Raw genomic sequence first — 17,088 nt, forward strand, 5'->3', positions numbered from 1 at the left:
TGGAGCAGCACCACCATAAGGCCTGAGCGGCTGCTGCAAAAGGACAAACCAGACACTCATCTTTCCCCCTCCCCATTAGAACTTCATCTGACTCGGGCTTCCCTGAATCCCAGCCAACATTGAGTCGGTTTTCAAGTAACTTCCTATTAGGTAAGGAAGTCAGCAAAGAACAAGCAAACTGGAATAGTTGTGCTCAGTTCAACAAAGTTTGCTGGTCTAACTTGTGTGGGCAGCTACACCTGCTCAAGAAGTTAAGGGAACATATTTCACTCTTCCATGAAATCAACCAATCTTATAAGTGCTTACCTGTACCTTTTCAGGCCACAGGTCCTGTGGAGTCTGGGGGTTAGCCCAGTTGAAGGTACTACTGCACTTGGGTTCTGAGGAATATGATCCCCATGTAAGGGCATAGAAATGGTTGAGTTTATTATTTATTTATTTTATTATTAGCATTTATATACCACTTTATATGGATGATATTCTGGAGGTGACAGACTCGACCTTGGGGGAGCTGGGAGTGGCGATGGCCGACAGGAAGCATTGGTGTGGGCTGGTCCATGAAGTCATGAAGAGTCGGAAGTGACTGACCGAATAAACAACAACAACAACCATCTTATCTGCTAAAAAGCCATCAAGGCGGTGTACAGCAATTTAAAATGATAAACCATAAAACAATAAAAACAGGAACATTACAAATGGTAACAACATTAGAACATTAAAGTACATTTTTTAAAAGCTAACTTGAAAAGTTAGAAAAGTCTAAGAGTATGAGCATCTTTAACAGGTTTTTTAAATGAGATGATTCTCACAGAAGATGATGATTGAAAAACTGTGAAGTCAGGAGTGAATTGCCCACTCTGTGGATCTTCTAATGCGATCTTGGCATTGGTAATCAAATATCTTACAGTCACAGAGATGAGCTCCTTCATACTTCATCTCTAGTCTATGGAAGGTGGCACTTTCCACTGAAGCTTTCATGAGCTGTGAAAAATGCATTTCTTGATTGTTTTTAGGGTGTGTGTGCACAAATAAGGGAAAATATTTTCCCATTCAGAAAGAGGGTAGGAAGCATTGCTGTCATTTTGAATTGGCTTCACATCAACACATAGCCCCATATGATTCAGCTATATGACAGCATCATGCTGTCATCACACTGACAATCCCCAGTTGGCTGTGATAATGTAGTATGAAGAGTGTCTTTTAAAAAATGGCACTGATTGGACAGCAAGCACCACATAAACCGGACCAAAGGGGAACTCTTTTCCCCACTTCAAAAACATATGTATGGAGGCAAATATCCAGCACAGCAGAAATGGGGATCCATTCTGTTTGTATCATGGCAGTTTACAGGCACAATCCCATGCATGGTTAGACAGAAAAAGGTGGTACAATTCCCAGCATTCCCCAGCCAGCATGGGAGTTGTAGGACCTTTTTTCTATCTAAACATGTATAAGACTGTGTCCTAAAGCTGTCTGTGCCCCTTAGGCTGCAGTTCTTGCTTACTTAATAGAAGCTCCATTGAACCCAGTGGGCTTCTGAGTGAGGCCTTTAGTGGAAAGGTATCTGTAGGAATTTTGGGATTTATTCTCTTTGTTTCTTGATTTTTCTGCTGAGATTATCAGATATTGTATTAATGAAGGGAATGCTACAAAGCTAAGAATACACCTATGTGAATAAATTATCTTGGGTTTAATTTCCTTTTTTAAAAAGCTAGTTAGATGTCTAAAATGGAAGTTTAAAGATGACAAAAATTCTAGGATCATTAAGGGCCATTGCAAAATAGGTAAATAATTGAAAATAGCCCATTTGACATTTATATACTTAATGAGTTTGATTTCAACATATGCACTGTAATTCCAAACGATCAACAAATTTAATACTGAAATTATCATCTTAGAACTCCTATTTTTAAATTGGGGTTCTAGCAGTCCCCTAGATGGCAGTGTCTGAAAAGCAATTCATTTGATGTTTTTGGAGATAATTGTTGATTAGAAACCACACTAGCTTTAAAAATCAAGTTTCTCTACATTGCACATATTTTGTTCTCAGTCAGTTCTAGACTGCCAAGAGTATATCATTTCAAAAAGAGAGAAGCTACCAACAGTCGTCGTGAACTGCCCAGAGAGCTTTGGCTATTGGGCGGTTTAGAAAGGTAATAAATAAGTGTGACTGTAACTGAGCATCCTCTTGTAGGCAGAGGCCCACAGCTACATAAACGTCAAATCCCATTGAAATCTTTATTGTGTTAGCTTTTCTTTTTCATCTTATGTAATAAAGTACTTAAATGTGTACAGTCACACACTTCCAACTTCCTTGCAAGGGAGAACAGGATGGGAAGCGCTCTGCATGTTACTTATTCAGAGTAACTGCCACCATCATATTATCCTCCCTGACTGGAACATGTCGAATTCAGACCTGTAGTATGCATTTATGGAGAAGGACAGACCTAACTCTCCTTAAACGCTTATAGGATCGATAAATGGTTTAGCATGTGTGCAAGACACGCCAACATTTGCTGCAACATGGAGAAAGCAAGAGAATTCCAGAAAAACGTCTATTTCTGCTTCATTGACTATGCTAAAGCCTTTGATTGTGTGGATCACAACAAACTGTGGCAAATTCTTAAAGTGATGGGAGTACCAGACCACCTTACCTGTCTCCTGAGAAACCTGTACGAGGGTCAAGAAGCAACAGTAAGAACCAGACATGGAACAACCGATTGGTTCAAAATTGGGAAAGGAGTACGACAAGGCTGCATATTGTCACCCTGCTTATTTAACTTATATGCAGAGTACATCATGAGAAATGCCGGGTTGGATGAATCAGAGGTCGGAATTAAGATTGCCGGGAGAATTATCAACAACCTCCGATATGCAGACGATACCACCCTAATGGCAGAAAGCGAAGAGGATCTCAAGAGGCTCTTGTTGAGGGTGAAAGAGGAGAGTGCAAAAGCTGGTTTGAAACTCAACATTAAAAAAACGAAGATCATGGCATCTGGCCCCATCACTTCCTGGCATATAGAAGGGGAAGAAATGGAAGCAGTGACAGATTTTACTTTCTTGGGCTCCAAGATCACCGCAGACGGTGACTGTAGCCATGAAATTAAAAGACGCTTGCTCCTTGGGAGGAAAGCTATGGCCAACCTAGTCAGCATAGTAAGAAGCAGAGACATCACCTTGCAGACAAAGGTGCGTCTAATCAAAGCTATGGTTTTCCCAGTAGTAACGTATGGCTGTGAGAGCTGGACTATAAGGAAGGCTGAGCGCCGAAGAATTGATGCTTTCGAACTGTGGTGCTGGAGAAGACTCTTACGAGTGCCCTGGACTGCAAGGAGGTCAAATCAGTCCATCCTAAAGGAAATCAACCCTGAGTGCTCATTGGAAGGACAGATAATGAAGCTGAAGCTCCAATATTTTGGCCACCTAATGCGAAGAGAAAACTCCCTGGAAAAGACCCTGATGCTGGGAAAGACTGAAGGCAAAAGGAGAAGGGGATGGCAGAGGATGAGATGGCTAGATAGCATCACGGATGCAATGAATATGAACTTGAGCACGCTCCGGGAGAGAGCGCAGGACAGGAAGGCCTGGCGTGCTATGGTCCATGGGGTCACGAAGAGTCGGACACGACTGAACGACTGAACAACAACAACAAGACAAATCAGTTAGCAAAAATACTTAATCAGCTCCAGAGTTCTAATTCAAGCCTTTATTAAAGAGTGAAAGGTAAAGAAGTAAGAGAACTGAGCAAATGCATTAAAAGGAAACCAACTAATTTCTGACTAACTTTACATAGATACAAGTTCTAAGCAAGTTAGCTTAGAAAGAACCTACGGAAAGAATAGCATTCTTACGTACATAATTACATGGGACTTCTGTGGAGGCTGAAGTAAGCAAGCAGCAATCTTCAGGGCCAATGGAGATAAAAAAAAACCTATCCTATTTTTATGACTTTGGTGGTGGGGTCATGGGGAGGAAGCAAGCATCGAATCAAATATGTTCAGGTTCCGCACGTACACATGGATGACAACATTTAGCATCTTCTGTAGCCCATAGAAGTGGCTTTAGGAGGTATAAAACAGAGGTGATGTCTCTCACCTTTTCCTGCTAGATGCTTTCTGAGTATGCTCAACCTTCTCTCTGATTAAGAAATTCTTAGGGGATAGAGTTGGGGCATGGCTGGGCTACAGCCACAAAACAGAATCCAGATTAACCGAGGATGAACTATGCCACCAATAATTAGCTTGATATTCTGTCCCAGACACTGAGAACCCACACCATCATTACCTCTGTCTTCTCTGGGTTCACTCTCTCCCCATCTACCATAGCTACCACTTGTTCAGGATGAGATAGCTGCTCCTGGGTCAAATGTAAATATAGTATGCTGTCAATATTCTTTGTGTATATGTGTGAAAGAACAAGCAGCAGGAGCAGAAATGGGGAGCTATGGTTTCTTTCTAGGATATATCTATTGGATGTTAGGCTCTCTTTTCCACAGAGAAAAGGAAAAGACCAGACACTGTAAAATAGCTACTATGGTCTGCAAGGTTTGGTTCAAGCCATCAAGAATCAGGCCAAATTACATTGGAACCTAGATAGGTTTTGTGGTTCTTTAGCTGTGTGACTGTAGTTTGGCTTAGTAAAAAAGTAATGCATTTTTGTCTAGTAACATGTATAGAAAAGCCACAGATGAGGTACTGCTGCAGATGACCCAACAATAAAGTAAATGAAAAGGTTTTGTCCTTGTCCTGAGAAATGTCTGTTTGTCTAGAAAAAAGCCCAAGTCTTCCATTAAATCTCAGGCTTTGTTGCCAAAGTAAATACTGGAATTGGATATAAATCTGTGGGTCACTAATGCAAATACTGGTCTCTTTCTGCTACTGCTCCTAGATTTTCCCAGTAGACAGGTCTTTTTCTGAGAGAACCTCAGTTTTTAGGAGAGGCTTTTTGGAGGGGGTGCAGAGGAGGGGGCAGGAAATCCCTACTGTGCAAATAAATGTCTGCTCACGCAACATGTAGATGCTGCCTTGTATGTAATTTCAGTTCCATTATTTTGCCGGACATGATCAGCTGCTTTGGATGTCACAATAAACCATGGTTTATCTTGATAGGAATAAGCTGCAGTGAGCCTGAGGCTCACACGTTTCCCCCTGAACTAAGATTTCTTAGTTCAGTATAACCATGGGAGAGGAAGCATATGAGCCTGAGTACCACTCCTGATCTTTCCACATGTAGAGATGTGTGCACACAGGAGAAGCTAATGTCCAAAACCCAAAGGGACACAATAAGGAAGATCTTGTTAAGAATTCTATTTTTAAAAAATATGTGGTACTTGGATGGTTCATGTAAACTTCTATTCTCCCTCATAAAGTAAACAATATTTTTATTTTGTAGCCAAAGTTTGTGAAGTTGTTACATATAAATATTGTAAGATCTGTTACAGTTCTTCTTCTTCTTTCTCCCCACAGTGGTAACAGATTTGGAGGGCTGCTTACAGTGGCATGCTACTTTTTCAACCATGGGGAAGTAGGTCTCTCAGAATTTAAAATCTGTTGTGTAATATGAAGTCACATCATTGATTTTCAAACTGATAATTTTGATAACCCTTGAAGTAAAGTGTTACGGTTTAAACATGATAAGTTGCCTTTAAAAAGGTAGAGGGTTGGACCTATCCTAGGTTGTTGGTCAGTATTCTCTTATTTACACAGCTTCTTGCTTATGGAAAGTTCATGTAATATGCATCCTAATCTTATGCATGTTTACTTGGAAGTAAGTCCCACTAAGTTCAGTGGAGCTTGCTGCCAAATAACCATGTAGCATAGGCTGAATACTGATGTAACTTTCTCTGAGCTAAAAAACACCATAGAACTCAATAGGTTGCTTACTGGGACAGTAACAATTATAACTGTTAATTAGTTTTGTCATTATATTCTTGATTAATTTAAACAAATGGGACCGGCAAAGAAAATGTTGCAGTGTGCAGTACTCCTATTCAGGGCCCTTCTCCAGAATATTCCACTTACATTTCTCTTCGCATCCAGTTTTCCTTCCCACCACCCCAATAATTACCCTGCATTCCATGCCCACGGAGTGTGCTCAGTCCTCACTGGACTGTTTTGGATGGTCTCTCCCCCCCCCCCCCCGCCTCGGATTGTTGTTCTACTTCTTTGTATTGTTGCAAACCGTAAGGTTTTCTCAAGCCTGCTGATACCTCTTGTGTGTGGACGGTGTCATTTTGGCTACATAAGGGCTGGCTATTAGTATATACAACTGGGACCTGGAAAACATGATGGGGAAGAGAAGAGAGGGCATTAGCCTTCTCAAGCTCCTAAATAGCTTATAGTAAATATCCTGGAGATGGGGATTACGGTTGGAGGGGTTGCATGCTGTGAATTTAAAAGCCTCCCCTCCCTGTACTATACAATTCCATTTCAGAAGGAAGGAGAGGAAAAAGGGCACCTTTACCCTTTCCCACTTTTCAGAAACTTCCCATCCTTGTTACATAACAGTAAAGCACTGGATTTAGGGACTGGTCCCTGAACCTGAGCAAATATTAAGAACTATATAGCACAGCAGGGGAAGCTTTCAGGAAGGTGGGAAAGAAAAAAACATGTCCTCCTTCCTCTTTGTTCCTCTGTGAGCCTCAAACAGTCCTGCAAGGTTCCTGATCCTCACTGTCTGGTCCCTGAACAGGAACCTTCCTGTTGGGGGCTGGGATTCAACATTCTGTTGTGGGTTCCCACTTGTTTCCTATTCTAAATGTATAATATTAGTCAATTACCTCTGTCAACAGCTGACATTCACAACTTGAAAATATTTCCTTCTCAAAAGCTAAAACTATAAAAAGCTAAAACCATATGTGTGAGTTTTTTCCAATTAGAAAATCCTGAAAAGCAAAATTTGAGCTGGTTTGGACATGAGACTAGACCATAGTTTAGCATGTGCATGAGCTGTGGTGACTATTGGGCTTGTGTATTTCCCTCTTCCCTCCTTTGCCAGCAAGATGATATGAAAAGCTTACAGTTTCTATTTTAAACTAACTAAAGTTTCCTATTATATACAGACCTTTTAGTGTGTTTATTCTTCAAGCATATTATTCCATTCATAGGGTCTTGGAATCTATGAATTTCTGGTGGAACTTTCCACAATTTTAGTATTGTTGTTTATAAACTCTACTTGAAAATGCATTGTTTTGAAGAGCCCCCCCCCCCCCCCGTATTGGAACTTACAGTGAATTAACACAGTTCTTATTTCCAGAGTACTCGTGTGATGTGGACTCCCCCTCTTCGTGAAAGCTTCTCATATCCATTCCTTGTTCTTCAGATGCTATTACTAACCTACATTCTCAGGTAGTTTCCATTCCTTTCACTACTTAAATATGAAGAATTAACCCCCCCCCCCCCAAACAAGGTATTGATTTATATACTTATATCTCATGCAGAATAATACTACTAGTGTATGTGAAATACTCTCTTTTTAGCTGTATCTTCACTTGACGCTGTATTGCAGCCATCTAAAATACATGGCTACTGCAAGATGGCACGCCACGCATAGTTCTTTTTTATAGTCTCCTTCTTTTCTCCATACATATCATTTGAGTTAATACTTGATTGACTTGACTCGAGAAAGGAGAACAGTTTTCAGTAATGAAAGCAAATGAAGGGTGTGGGGAAGCGCACACCTGTCTGTAGCCTATCATTCTTGGGGCCCATGGCAGGATTACATCCCCCAGTCAAGGGCTTTTCTAAATGTTAATCCTTCTTTATCCATACATGGGAATGGAACAAATACATTTTGCTATTGCTATTTGTCCATAGCGCCCCCCCCCCCTTTTACTGGGAGAAGGAGAAAGATCACATTTGATGTGGCCAAATACCAGGTTGACCTGTATACAGGATCTTCCTGAAACTGCTATCTCTTCTTCTCTTTCAGTCTAAGGATGAATAGTGGATTCAGGGTGATCCCAGATGTATCTAAACCCAGTAAGTGGCTGAGTCAGAAGTTACTTTCTACCTCTGTAAAAGGGGTACGTGGTGAGGGCATGTGCGAGCCTGAGACTTGCTCCCTATCACACAGGGTTCAGAAGATAATATCTGACCAATGTTACATGAAAATAATATTTGTAACTTTAGGTATTTATTTTAATTTTCTGTGTTGCCACAGTATTTTTTGTAATTAGAAATATTGCACACAAAAGGCATTTTTATATCTTTCTTTTGCATAACATAACTTTTTGGTGCCTTGGTTTGCATATCTTTTGAATATATAGATGTCTAATTTATAGTTCATTTTTTATATATAATGTGTGAGTGATGATCCACATCATTATTGAGGCTTATCCAAAGCTTCTAAAACTCTACTTTTATATCAGTGACAATTTTAAATGACAATTCAAGACAATTTGCTATACTTCATTCTCTCCTGCTCTTTGCATAAATGAACAGTCCTAATATTGTTGAACTTACTGTTCTTTTATTCTTTTTCCCCAAGGACTCAGAATGTTAATAGAAGAAGCCTGATTGCACTATCTGTTTCTAATGTTTTTTTCATGCTTCCATGGCAGTTTGCTCAGTTTGTTCTTCTAACACAGGTAAGATAATTTCAATAAATCTGACTTAAATTATAATGATCCATTTATATTTATATCCCATTTTTAAAATATCTGTTCAAAGCAGTGTATTTATGCATATATATGTAAACCCTCAGCAGTCGCTAAAATTCCCACTGCAGATATATTCCTTTTGGTGGAAGGGGCAGGTCCAGCTGACAAATGAGCCTGCTGATTGTGTTGTGCTTCACTGCCTCCATAGGCTGCTGAGGATGGTTAATGGGTATCACATTTGTATATTTGAGCTCACGCTGTATTCTGTATTGCATGTTGGACATACATTAACAGAATGTCAATATTGCCAAGTCAAGCAATCAAAGGCTATAGTAGCAAAAAGCAAGAGGACAATGTTATCGTAACTCATCCCAGGTTTTTATCTGTCTTTGATAAATTTGGGATGCAATCCTATTCACTTACCTGGTAGTAAATCCCATTGAACTCAGTGGGGCTGATGTCTGCATAAACATGTATAGGTTTGCACTGTTAGGCTTCAATTTTATGGTAAGGCTTCACTTACATACAGATGAAAACAATATTTCTGAAGCCAGAGGCATTTTTTCTTTGTTTTTAGAGGATGAACATAGGTTGTTGTAGACATCATTTTAGAAGAGGCAGTCTCCTTTGTGTGAGAGAAGAAAGATTGACTCTTTTAAGATGACGCTTGCCATCTGCAGGTTTTATAAGCATTTGTATTAAAAAATAGTCTTTAAAAAATCTGCCTGATTAATTGAGAGCACCATTTTAGTCAATTACTTTTAAAAACTATTAATCTAAACTATTAATTGATTAAACACTCCATCCCTAATTATTACATAAAACATACTATGCAGAGCTTATTTGGTTCATGAAGTGTGTAAAAGCAAATGAAGATCTTTTAATACGTTTTTACCTTTGTGACCGAGCCCCAAATATCACACATTATAAAGTGCACCTAGAATAATATTTTCAGATTTTTTGCTTTTCTACTTGTATTTATCACCACGGTGACTGTGTGTTTCTCAAATGTTAAAAATGAATGTTGGTAGGCCTTTAGCATCATTTCTATGTGTGTGAGTAAAAAGATAAGCTACAAAGAAGAATTGTACATATCGCATCCTTTTATAGATTCCATTGATTTCAGACATCGGACCAAGTCTTCCCTTTAAATCACAGACCTTATAGTCAAAATAATGATAGGAACTGGATATAAACATGTGAGTCACTAATGCAAATACCAACCTCTTTCTTGTACTGCTCCTAGCTCTTCAAAGTGGACAGGCCTTTTCTTGAGGGTCCCCTGACCTTCAGAAAAGGCCTTTTGGGGTCCATCAGTGGCTACGGTGGGGACAGGACATTTCCAGTGCATGAGCTGATGTCTACTTGCATAATTTTTGGATGCCTTCCTACCATCCTCTTTGATTCAAATCTTAATGTGGTTGCATTTCAAGTCTTGTGTGCTTACGGAGCCAGAGCAGCACCACCCACACAAAAGAGAGAGGTATCAGGAGACTTAGGGTAACAGTGAAGTTTGCAGAAGTACGAAAAATATTTAGGGGAAAAACCTAAAGAGGGAGGGTGAAATCACTAAATCTAGCCCAGTGAGGACTCAGTGGCCACAGAATAATGACTGGGGGGGGGGGATGAAAAATGGGTGGGATGGGAAATGGAATGGAGTGGCTGGAAAAGGAGAGGCATAGTTATGAAAGGAGTAAAAACCATCTCATTGTCTGGATGGCTCTTTTCCTGGCCCAGACTGAAAAGCTGTTTTTAAATATCTGTAGTGATAGAAATAAAAGCTGCCCATAATAATCAGTGAGAACTCCCAACATTTTAATGTAGCTGGGATCAGGCACAAGTCCGTCCACTCCATAAAAACAAAAAAAAGTGGAATGACCCCCCCCCCCCACACACACACACAAAACCCAGCTCAATGAGGACTCCACTGCTCAGTGGGGATAGAATGCTGACAGACTGGAAGGGAAAATGGGAGTGGGGGGACTGAAACCCTGAACAGAAGCACTCAACACTATTTTAGATTAATGACAGCTTGTGATGTCTGAACCAGGGCAAACTTTGGTCAACATTAACTATGGTTAGTGTATCGCCCCCGCAGTAGGCCTCTTAATTTAGAGGTGCCCAGATAGTGATAAATCAGATCCAGGTTTACTTACAAGGAGTACTTTACTGAGTAACTTACAGAACACAGGCGTACCCAATGGTTGATCAGACAGCTTCTCTGAACCCAGAGCCATGGGGTAAAATGGGTTTTATACCATACGTGTCAGCAGTGAGGCAGCATGACAAGCAGCAAGCATTAATTAGCATTCATTCCCAGCATAGACTAACTGCTTGTTCAGAAGGAAAACAATCAGGACTTTCCCAGCACAGCCACCTGTAGCTCGGCATGAACATAGCCCCACTTCTCAGGCACATCCTAGGCCCTGATAAGATACCAGTCTTTGTTACCATGGAATGTGCTGAGGCCGCACTGTCGACCTTTGACTCATCTCACATACTCAGAGGCCCACTAGCAAGGAAATTACACCAAAAATGAACCTAAGCAAACTATTATGGATTTCTAGGCCCCTCTAAAACTACAGGTGACTTGGTTACAGGCTTGGGGCCAATACATTCCACCCCCAGATGATCAAAGGACAATACCAGTCTGCATGTCACAATCTCTTCTTACCCAGTGGGTTGGATCTTCTTTGCCCTGCTGTTTGATCACTAGGGGGTTGAGATCTACTTTACTGTATACTTTAAAATGTGACAGCCATACGATCAAGCACACAAGGCTATAAAGCTGCCAATAACAGTCACAACATGACCACCACCCCTTCTTCTCCCTCAACCTGGCACACAGAAATGAAGTGCCGAAACTCAGGATGCTGCAGGGAGATGGGGGTCGCCTTATACGTGTATTCTTTATGCAGCCATCAATCTTCTTTGGGAGGCAGTGGCGGGTGATTTGCAGGGCTTCAAAGTAAACTTCACAGTTTGTTTGTATTTGTAAATCCCAAGTTTGAAACAAGACACGATGAGGTACAGGGCAACCGAATCTTTGCCTTGTCAGGGGCAACAAATGACTCAGGTCAGGTTTTTTCTGCTAGGGTCTCAAAAAGGAAAACAGACTTAGTTTGCAGTTGTAACATCACTTACAGCATCAGCCAGCCAGCTATGCAGATCTCGGTGTTTTTGAAGACAGCTACTATGAAAAGAAATCTTCTTTTCTTCTCAATCAGGTTGGGTCTCCCAGCTTACACAGTTTGTTTGCAGCTTGAAGGAGCACGGTAGTAGCATTTTTGGCTTGGCCGGGAACATGCTGTCAGGTTTCTTGATCTCTTCAGCGCACATGCTCAGGCAGTCCAACACTGGACATTCAAATCAGTGAGATTTCTTTACTGCAAAGAATCTCACTGCAAAAGCTTAATGGTTACACTCTTCATATATAGCTGATGGTCAGTAGCTATAGGCTCTCTGAAATTCTAGAACAGTTCAAAGTTAAACACTGTTACCTTGACAGAGATCTTCAATGTGGTCTCTCTGCTTCATTCTGCTTTGGGACCATCCTGTGGTGCACTTTCTGCTCTGAGAGGACCCTAGCCTGTGCCCTGGGTGCTGCTTCTTCACCTTCATCTTGTTCCTCAGCGTCATCTCCCAGGTCTTCATCTTCAGTTTCCATTTCTTAGGGATTTCATCCCAATCAGGCGAGGTGATGATGTTGCACACCTTGTAATGCTGTGGGCACTTCTTCTGAGCTTGGCGTATCAGCCTAACAGCTACTTCTTCAGCCTCACGCTCCCATGCCTCATTGGTGGCCAGGCTATCTTGCAACCTTTCTCTACTTAACATCTTCAGATCTTGTTCTTTTCCCAACTCGTCCTTGAGCTTTTTTGCTTTCTCTTTCCATTCCAACTCCTTCTGCCTGACAGTTTGCAATGCTGTCAGCACAAGCCATGCCAGAGTTCCTGCACTCTGCGCTTCTTTAGCTGACCACTTTTCCAGCTGCAGAGCTTCCAACGCAGTTTCCAGAACCACTGGCATGCAGTTCTTCTTGATCTCTGGGCATGTTCCCGGTCTGCTCAGGACCGCCGATTGCTTTGCAACCGGACCCCACAGCTCCAACTGTAGACAGTCCGGGAGTCAATTTAACATGCCGAGAACCGCATCCTCCTTCCCTTTGAATCTGAACATAGCAGTATTCTTGGCACCCTGCTCCCTGCGCCAATTGTATTGCCCCTGCGGTAGGCCTCTTAATTTAGAGGTACCTGGATAGTGATAAATCAGATCCAGGTTTACTTGCACCCAGAGCCAAGAGGTAAAATGGGTTTTATACCATACATGTCAGCAGTGAGGCAGCATGACAGCAGCAAGCGTTAATTAGTGTTCATTCCCAGCATAGACTAACAGTGCTTGTTCAGAAGGAAAACAATCAGGACTTTCCCAGCACAGCCACCTGTAACTCGGCATGAACATAGCCTCACTTCTCAGGCACATCCTAGGCCCTGATAAGATACCAGCCTTCATTAGCATGGAATGTGCTGAGGCAGCACTATCAACCTTTGACTCATCTCACATGCTCAGAGGCCCACTAGCAAGGAAACTGCACCAATAATGAACCTAAGCAAACTATTATGGATCTCTAGGCTAAAACTACAGGTGACTTGGGGCCAATACAGTTAGTTGGAAGAAGCCAGCTTCATACTCTGTGTTTTGAAACTAGCTTGTTTTAATAAGCCATAGTTAAGATTAACCATTGTTTAGGGTTTGGATGCCATACTAAACTGCCATTACTCTAAAATGGAAGCATAAGCATCCAATCTCCTCCTTGTAGTTGCATCAGAGCAGGAGAGGGGCAGGAGGAGCTGGTTAGTCCTCAGTTTGCTGTGGCTTGTGATAGACCATAGGATAACATTATATTGGGTAATCTGAATGTTTTCTGACAAATTAAGCATATTTTCAAATGGAAATTCAAGAAGTGTTTGGGGATGCACACAAGCCCATCCCTTCCCATACACCTACCTAGAGGTGACTCCCCAAAGCTTCTCAGTATATCTCACCTTAGACACAATATTTGCATATGCACCCTAGGAAAAATATTGCTTCCCCTCTCCAGGCTGAACATCAGGTACTGTTTTCCAATATTTTTTCCTTCTGAAAAAAAGGAAAAAAATAAGATAAAAGTTATAACAGTTAAAGTAAAACTCTTTATAGGATGAATTCACAATGATCAGATAAATAAAACACTATAGCCTTTTTCAGGTGGTCCACTCCGTAACAATTATTTGGAAGGACAGAGCTGGGCTGCTCTTGCTGGCCCTACACCACTGTTGTGTCCCCTGGCAACTTCACTATGTTCCCTTCCACCTTTAGGGGAACATATGTAAAGGGAAGCTGCTGTATGCTCATCGGCCTTCCTCATGATTCCTCTGATCATGCAGGGTTCCAAATCACACATATATAGTAGGCTTTCCTTCACAGACATTCTCCCCAATGTGGGGGAGCATGGCTGACAGGTGCAGCCCCACTCTTCCCCTCCATCTGATTACAATTGCATGAAGGGAAATATCAGAAAACAGTATATATCTTCAGCATCTAAGCTACAAAACTCCTCAGATCATATCAGATCATATCAGGCCAAACAGCCGAGCTTTCTCTCTGTCTGTGGTTTGTACAGCTTTCAGCCATACTGGTCCAGATGTTAGGGCTTGCAAAGAGCAGCGAGCCGCTCTCTGTTTATTTAAATATTTATTTTAAAAACACAGTCTTTGCTTGCTTACTTAGCTTAATGCAATAGCTATTATTGGAAGTGTATAGAGATATCTCCCCCAAAGCTGGTTACTGTAGGTAAAATAATCGCCCCATTTTTAGTCACGGTTTTGAGGTGTTGAATGGCCATTTTTGTATTGACTGTTACAATGGTGTAAAATGCTTATCTTTTATAGCAGTGGCTGATTTCTTCAGGATACTTGTGATTCAACTGTCAGGATCCAAACTGCTGTTTATGCTTACATAAGAAATAAAACATTTGTCCCTTTTTTTTTTCTAGCTATTGATCCCTGTGCAGTATACATTTGAAATTCCCCTCCGTTTCCAGAGCAGTTTCCCATGCTGCTTGCAGGCTGTTTCACAAAAGCAAGTTTAAAGCCCTCCTGGCCTCGTAGAACAAGTTGCGCAGTAGTTTGGAACCTGGCCAATTTTCTTAATACTGTTCTGGGCAAAAAGTTATTTCAATTACTTTATTCTTTTTATTGCAGGTGGCATCGGTTTTTGGTATATATATATTAGGATTCATTGATTCATCTAAACTACAGAAGATACTTTATGCACATATGGTAATACTTAGTCATAATCTTGTTTAACGTTTGGGGGTGAAACCAGTTTCTGGAATGTATATGCTTTTGCTCTTGTACATAGTGTACATAGCTTAGAAATATTTTTAAATATGGTCAGCAGTGTATAAATCTATTAAATAAATGAATAAAAATGGTGGACAAAGGATTGTTATTTATTTATTTAGAAGATGTATGTCCCGCTTTTTGATCAAATCATCCTCAAGGTGGTTTACAACAGAGTATAATTACACATACACACACGAACACCACACCCACACAGTTCAGCAGCCTTTAGTCCCCTGGCCACTGGTCAGGGGCAGAGTGTACTTCCTTTCAGCTCTGTAATACTAGGGCAACTGACAGTTGGAGCCCTTGTCCTTTCTGGCAGGGAGAGGGGAGGCAAGTTCCCTGCAGCTGTTCCTTCTTTGACTGAAGAATGAGGCTAGGCTGGTCACCCTACCATAATATTTTTCCTGGGAAGTGGGGTGCAACCTCCCGGAGGCTCTTGGTCCCGTGGTTGATGGCACAGACCAGAGTGTGCTTCCCTTCAGCAATGCGGTCCCGGGCAATTTTCAATAAGAATAAAACTAGAGGAAGAAGGGGAATAATTAATTGCTTAATTTTTTAATTAATACATTGCATTATACATGTTTTTGTGTGGTTGCCAGCTTACTTGTGTGCACTCCACTGTTCATCGAAGTAGGCCCGCTTCTGTTCGCATAGGGCATTCAGACATGTAGGTCTTTGTTTGTGGCAGAGATTGGAGGAAAAAAAGGGAAAAGGCTGAGCATAATGAAATCCCCCAAAGTGCAGACTTGCAATAACCATCTTAGCACAGAATGCATGAGGTCTGTAACACCTCCTGCACTTAAACTGTTTCAAATTTCAGACTTGGAGCCATACCACTGGCCATGCACCTGATGTCAAGTGACAAGGCTAGCCCCATCTGAGCATTGAAGAGAAACCTCTGTGTGTGAGCAGTTTAGGGAGCTTTTCCATCATGCCCCCACTACTTTTTAGCAAATTAATTGGCCCTAATTAAGTATTACTGTACTGTTATTTCCAGATTTTTTTTCTAATGGATAAACATGACTACCTGCAATGTTTATGAAAAATCATAATTCAAAGTGGGGTCTTTGACCACGAATGAAAGTGCTTGGGTTTTTGTGTGTGTTTTAAGCAGATGCATGTTCTAGCAAGATACATGAAAGACTAAGGGTGTAATCCTATACCCTTTTACCTGAGAATAAACCACATTGAACTCAGTGGCGCTTATGTCTGAGTAGGCATGAATAGTATTGCTGACAGTACGATCCTCTTCACACCTACTTAAGAGGCAAGGCCCATTGAGTTCAATGAGGTTTGCCCCAGGTACGTGGGTACTGGATTGCATCCTAAACCTGCTGCACAAAACAGCTTTTAAAAAGTTAATTTATTTTCAGGTATACTACTGTTCAGAATAAACATAGTGCTATGGGAAGTGGAATGTGACTAGGAATAAGCTCTAATATGGTACATTGGACATATATTCTATATTTTGCATATTCTGAGAGATTCTTTTAGAACACTGGGAAGGTAATTGTTTTGTGATAGCTTTATTTCATTTGCAGATATTGGTTATCTCAAGATAATACCTTTTTATTTTCTAAGTTTTAGTAAAACTCAATAGTTTCAGAGATTCTACATCTGTCACATCCATTGCTACTTTGATTGTTGCATTCAAATATGTCTGTATATTTTTATCCCTTTAGGCATCACTTGCAGTATGTTTTGTCCTTATGTTTGGAAACTCTATGTTGCTGACATCCTATTATGCTGCCTCTTTGGTAGTTAGCTGGGTAAGTTAGTAAAAGAGTACTCAAGAATGTTTTGCCTTACTGTATTGGATTACTGCAATAATTCACACATTACCTAAACAAAACGAAAATAAGATTTTTTTAAAAACCTGGTTCAATATTTGGGGAAGGGGTGGAGCAGGAAAGCTTTTCCATTTCAGAAGTAAGATTAATCTAAAAGTATGGAACATTCTCCAGTGAATACATAGAGCTTTTTGTGAGCATGTCCATTCATGGAAGAAATTTTGGGCACGTAATGGGTCTTTATGCCATGATAGTACTATGGATGGGGAAGAACCTTTGCTCTCTGGAACATTTCAGTATGTGTCAG

At 40.9% G+C, this 17,088-nt stretch overlaps 1 protein-coding gene across 8 annotated transcripts in view; it reads left to right on the top strand.

The window, feature by feature from the left end:
* The window catches only part of DPY19L1 (dpy-19 like C-mannosyltransferase 1), a 69,938-nt gene that overhangs the window by 18,296 nt on the left and 34,554 nt on the right, over positions 1 to 17,088 (top strand). For all 8 annotated transcript variants that reach the window (XR_014792275.1, XR_014792278.1, XR_014792276.1 and 5 more), the window contains 5 exons: positions 5,469 to 5,526; positions 7,258 to 7,349; positions 8,491 to 8,590; positions 14,845 to 14,922; positions 16,674 to 16,760. Coding sequence is in view for 3 of the 8 variants with exons in the window: in XM_084857889.1 (XP_084714015.1) it covers positions 5,469 to 5,526; positions 7,258 to 7,349; positions 8,491 to 8,590; positions 14,845 to 14,922; positions 16,674 to 16,760 (415 nt within the window). In the remaining 5 variants the exon portion in view is untranslated. The remainder of the gene's footprint in view (positions 1 to 5,468; positions 5,527 to 7,257; positions 7,350 to 8,490; positions 8,591 to 14,844; positions 14,923 to 16,673; positions 16,761 to 17,088) is intronic.

The sequence above is a fragment of the Heloderma suspectum genome, chromosome 5 (assembly GCF_057233095.1).
Source record: "Heloderma suspectum isolate Gila_16-S chromosome 5, 16-S_ref, whole genome shotgun sequence".
Taxonomy (NCBI): domain Eukaryota; kingdom Metazoa; phylum Chordata; class Lepidosauria; order Squamata; family Helodermatidae; genus Heloderma; species Heloderma suspectum.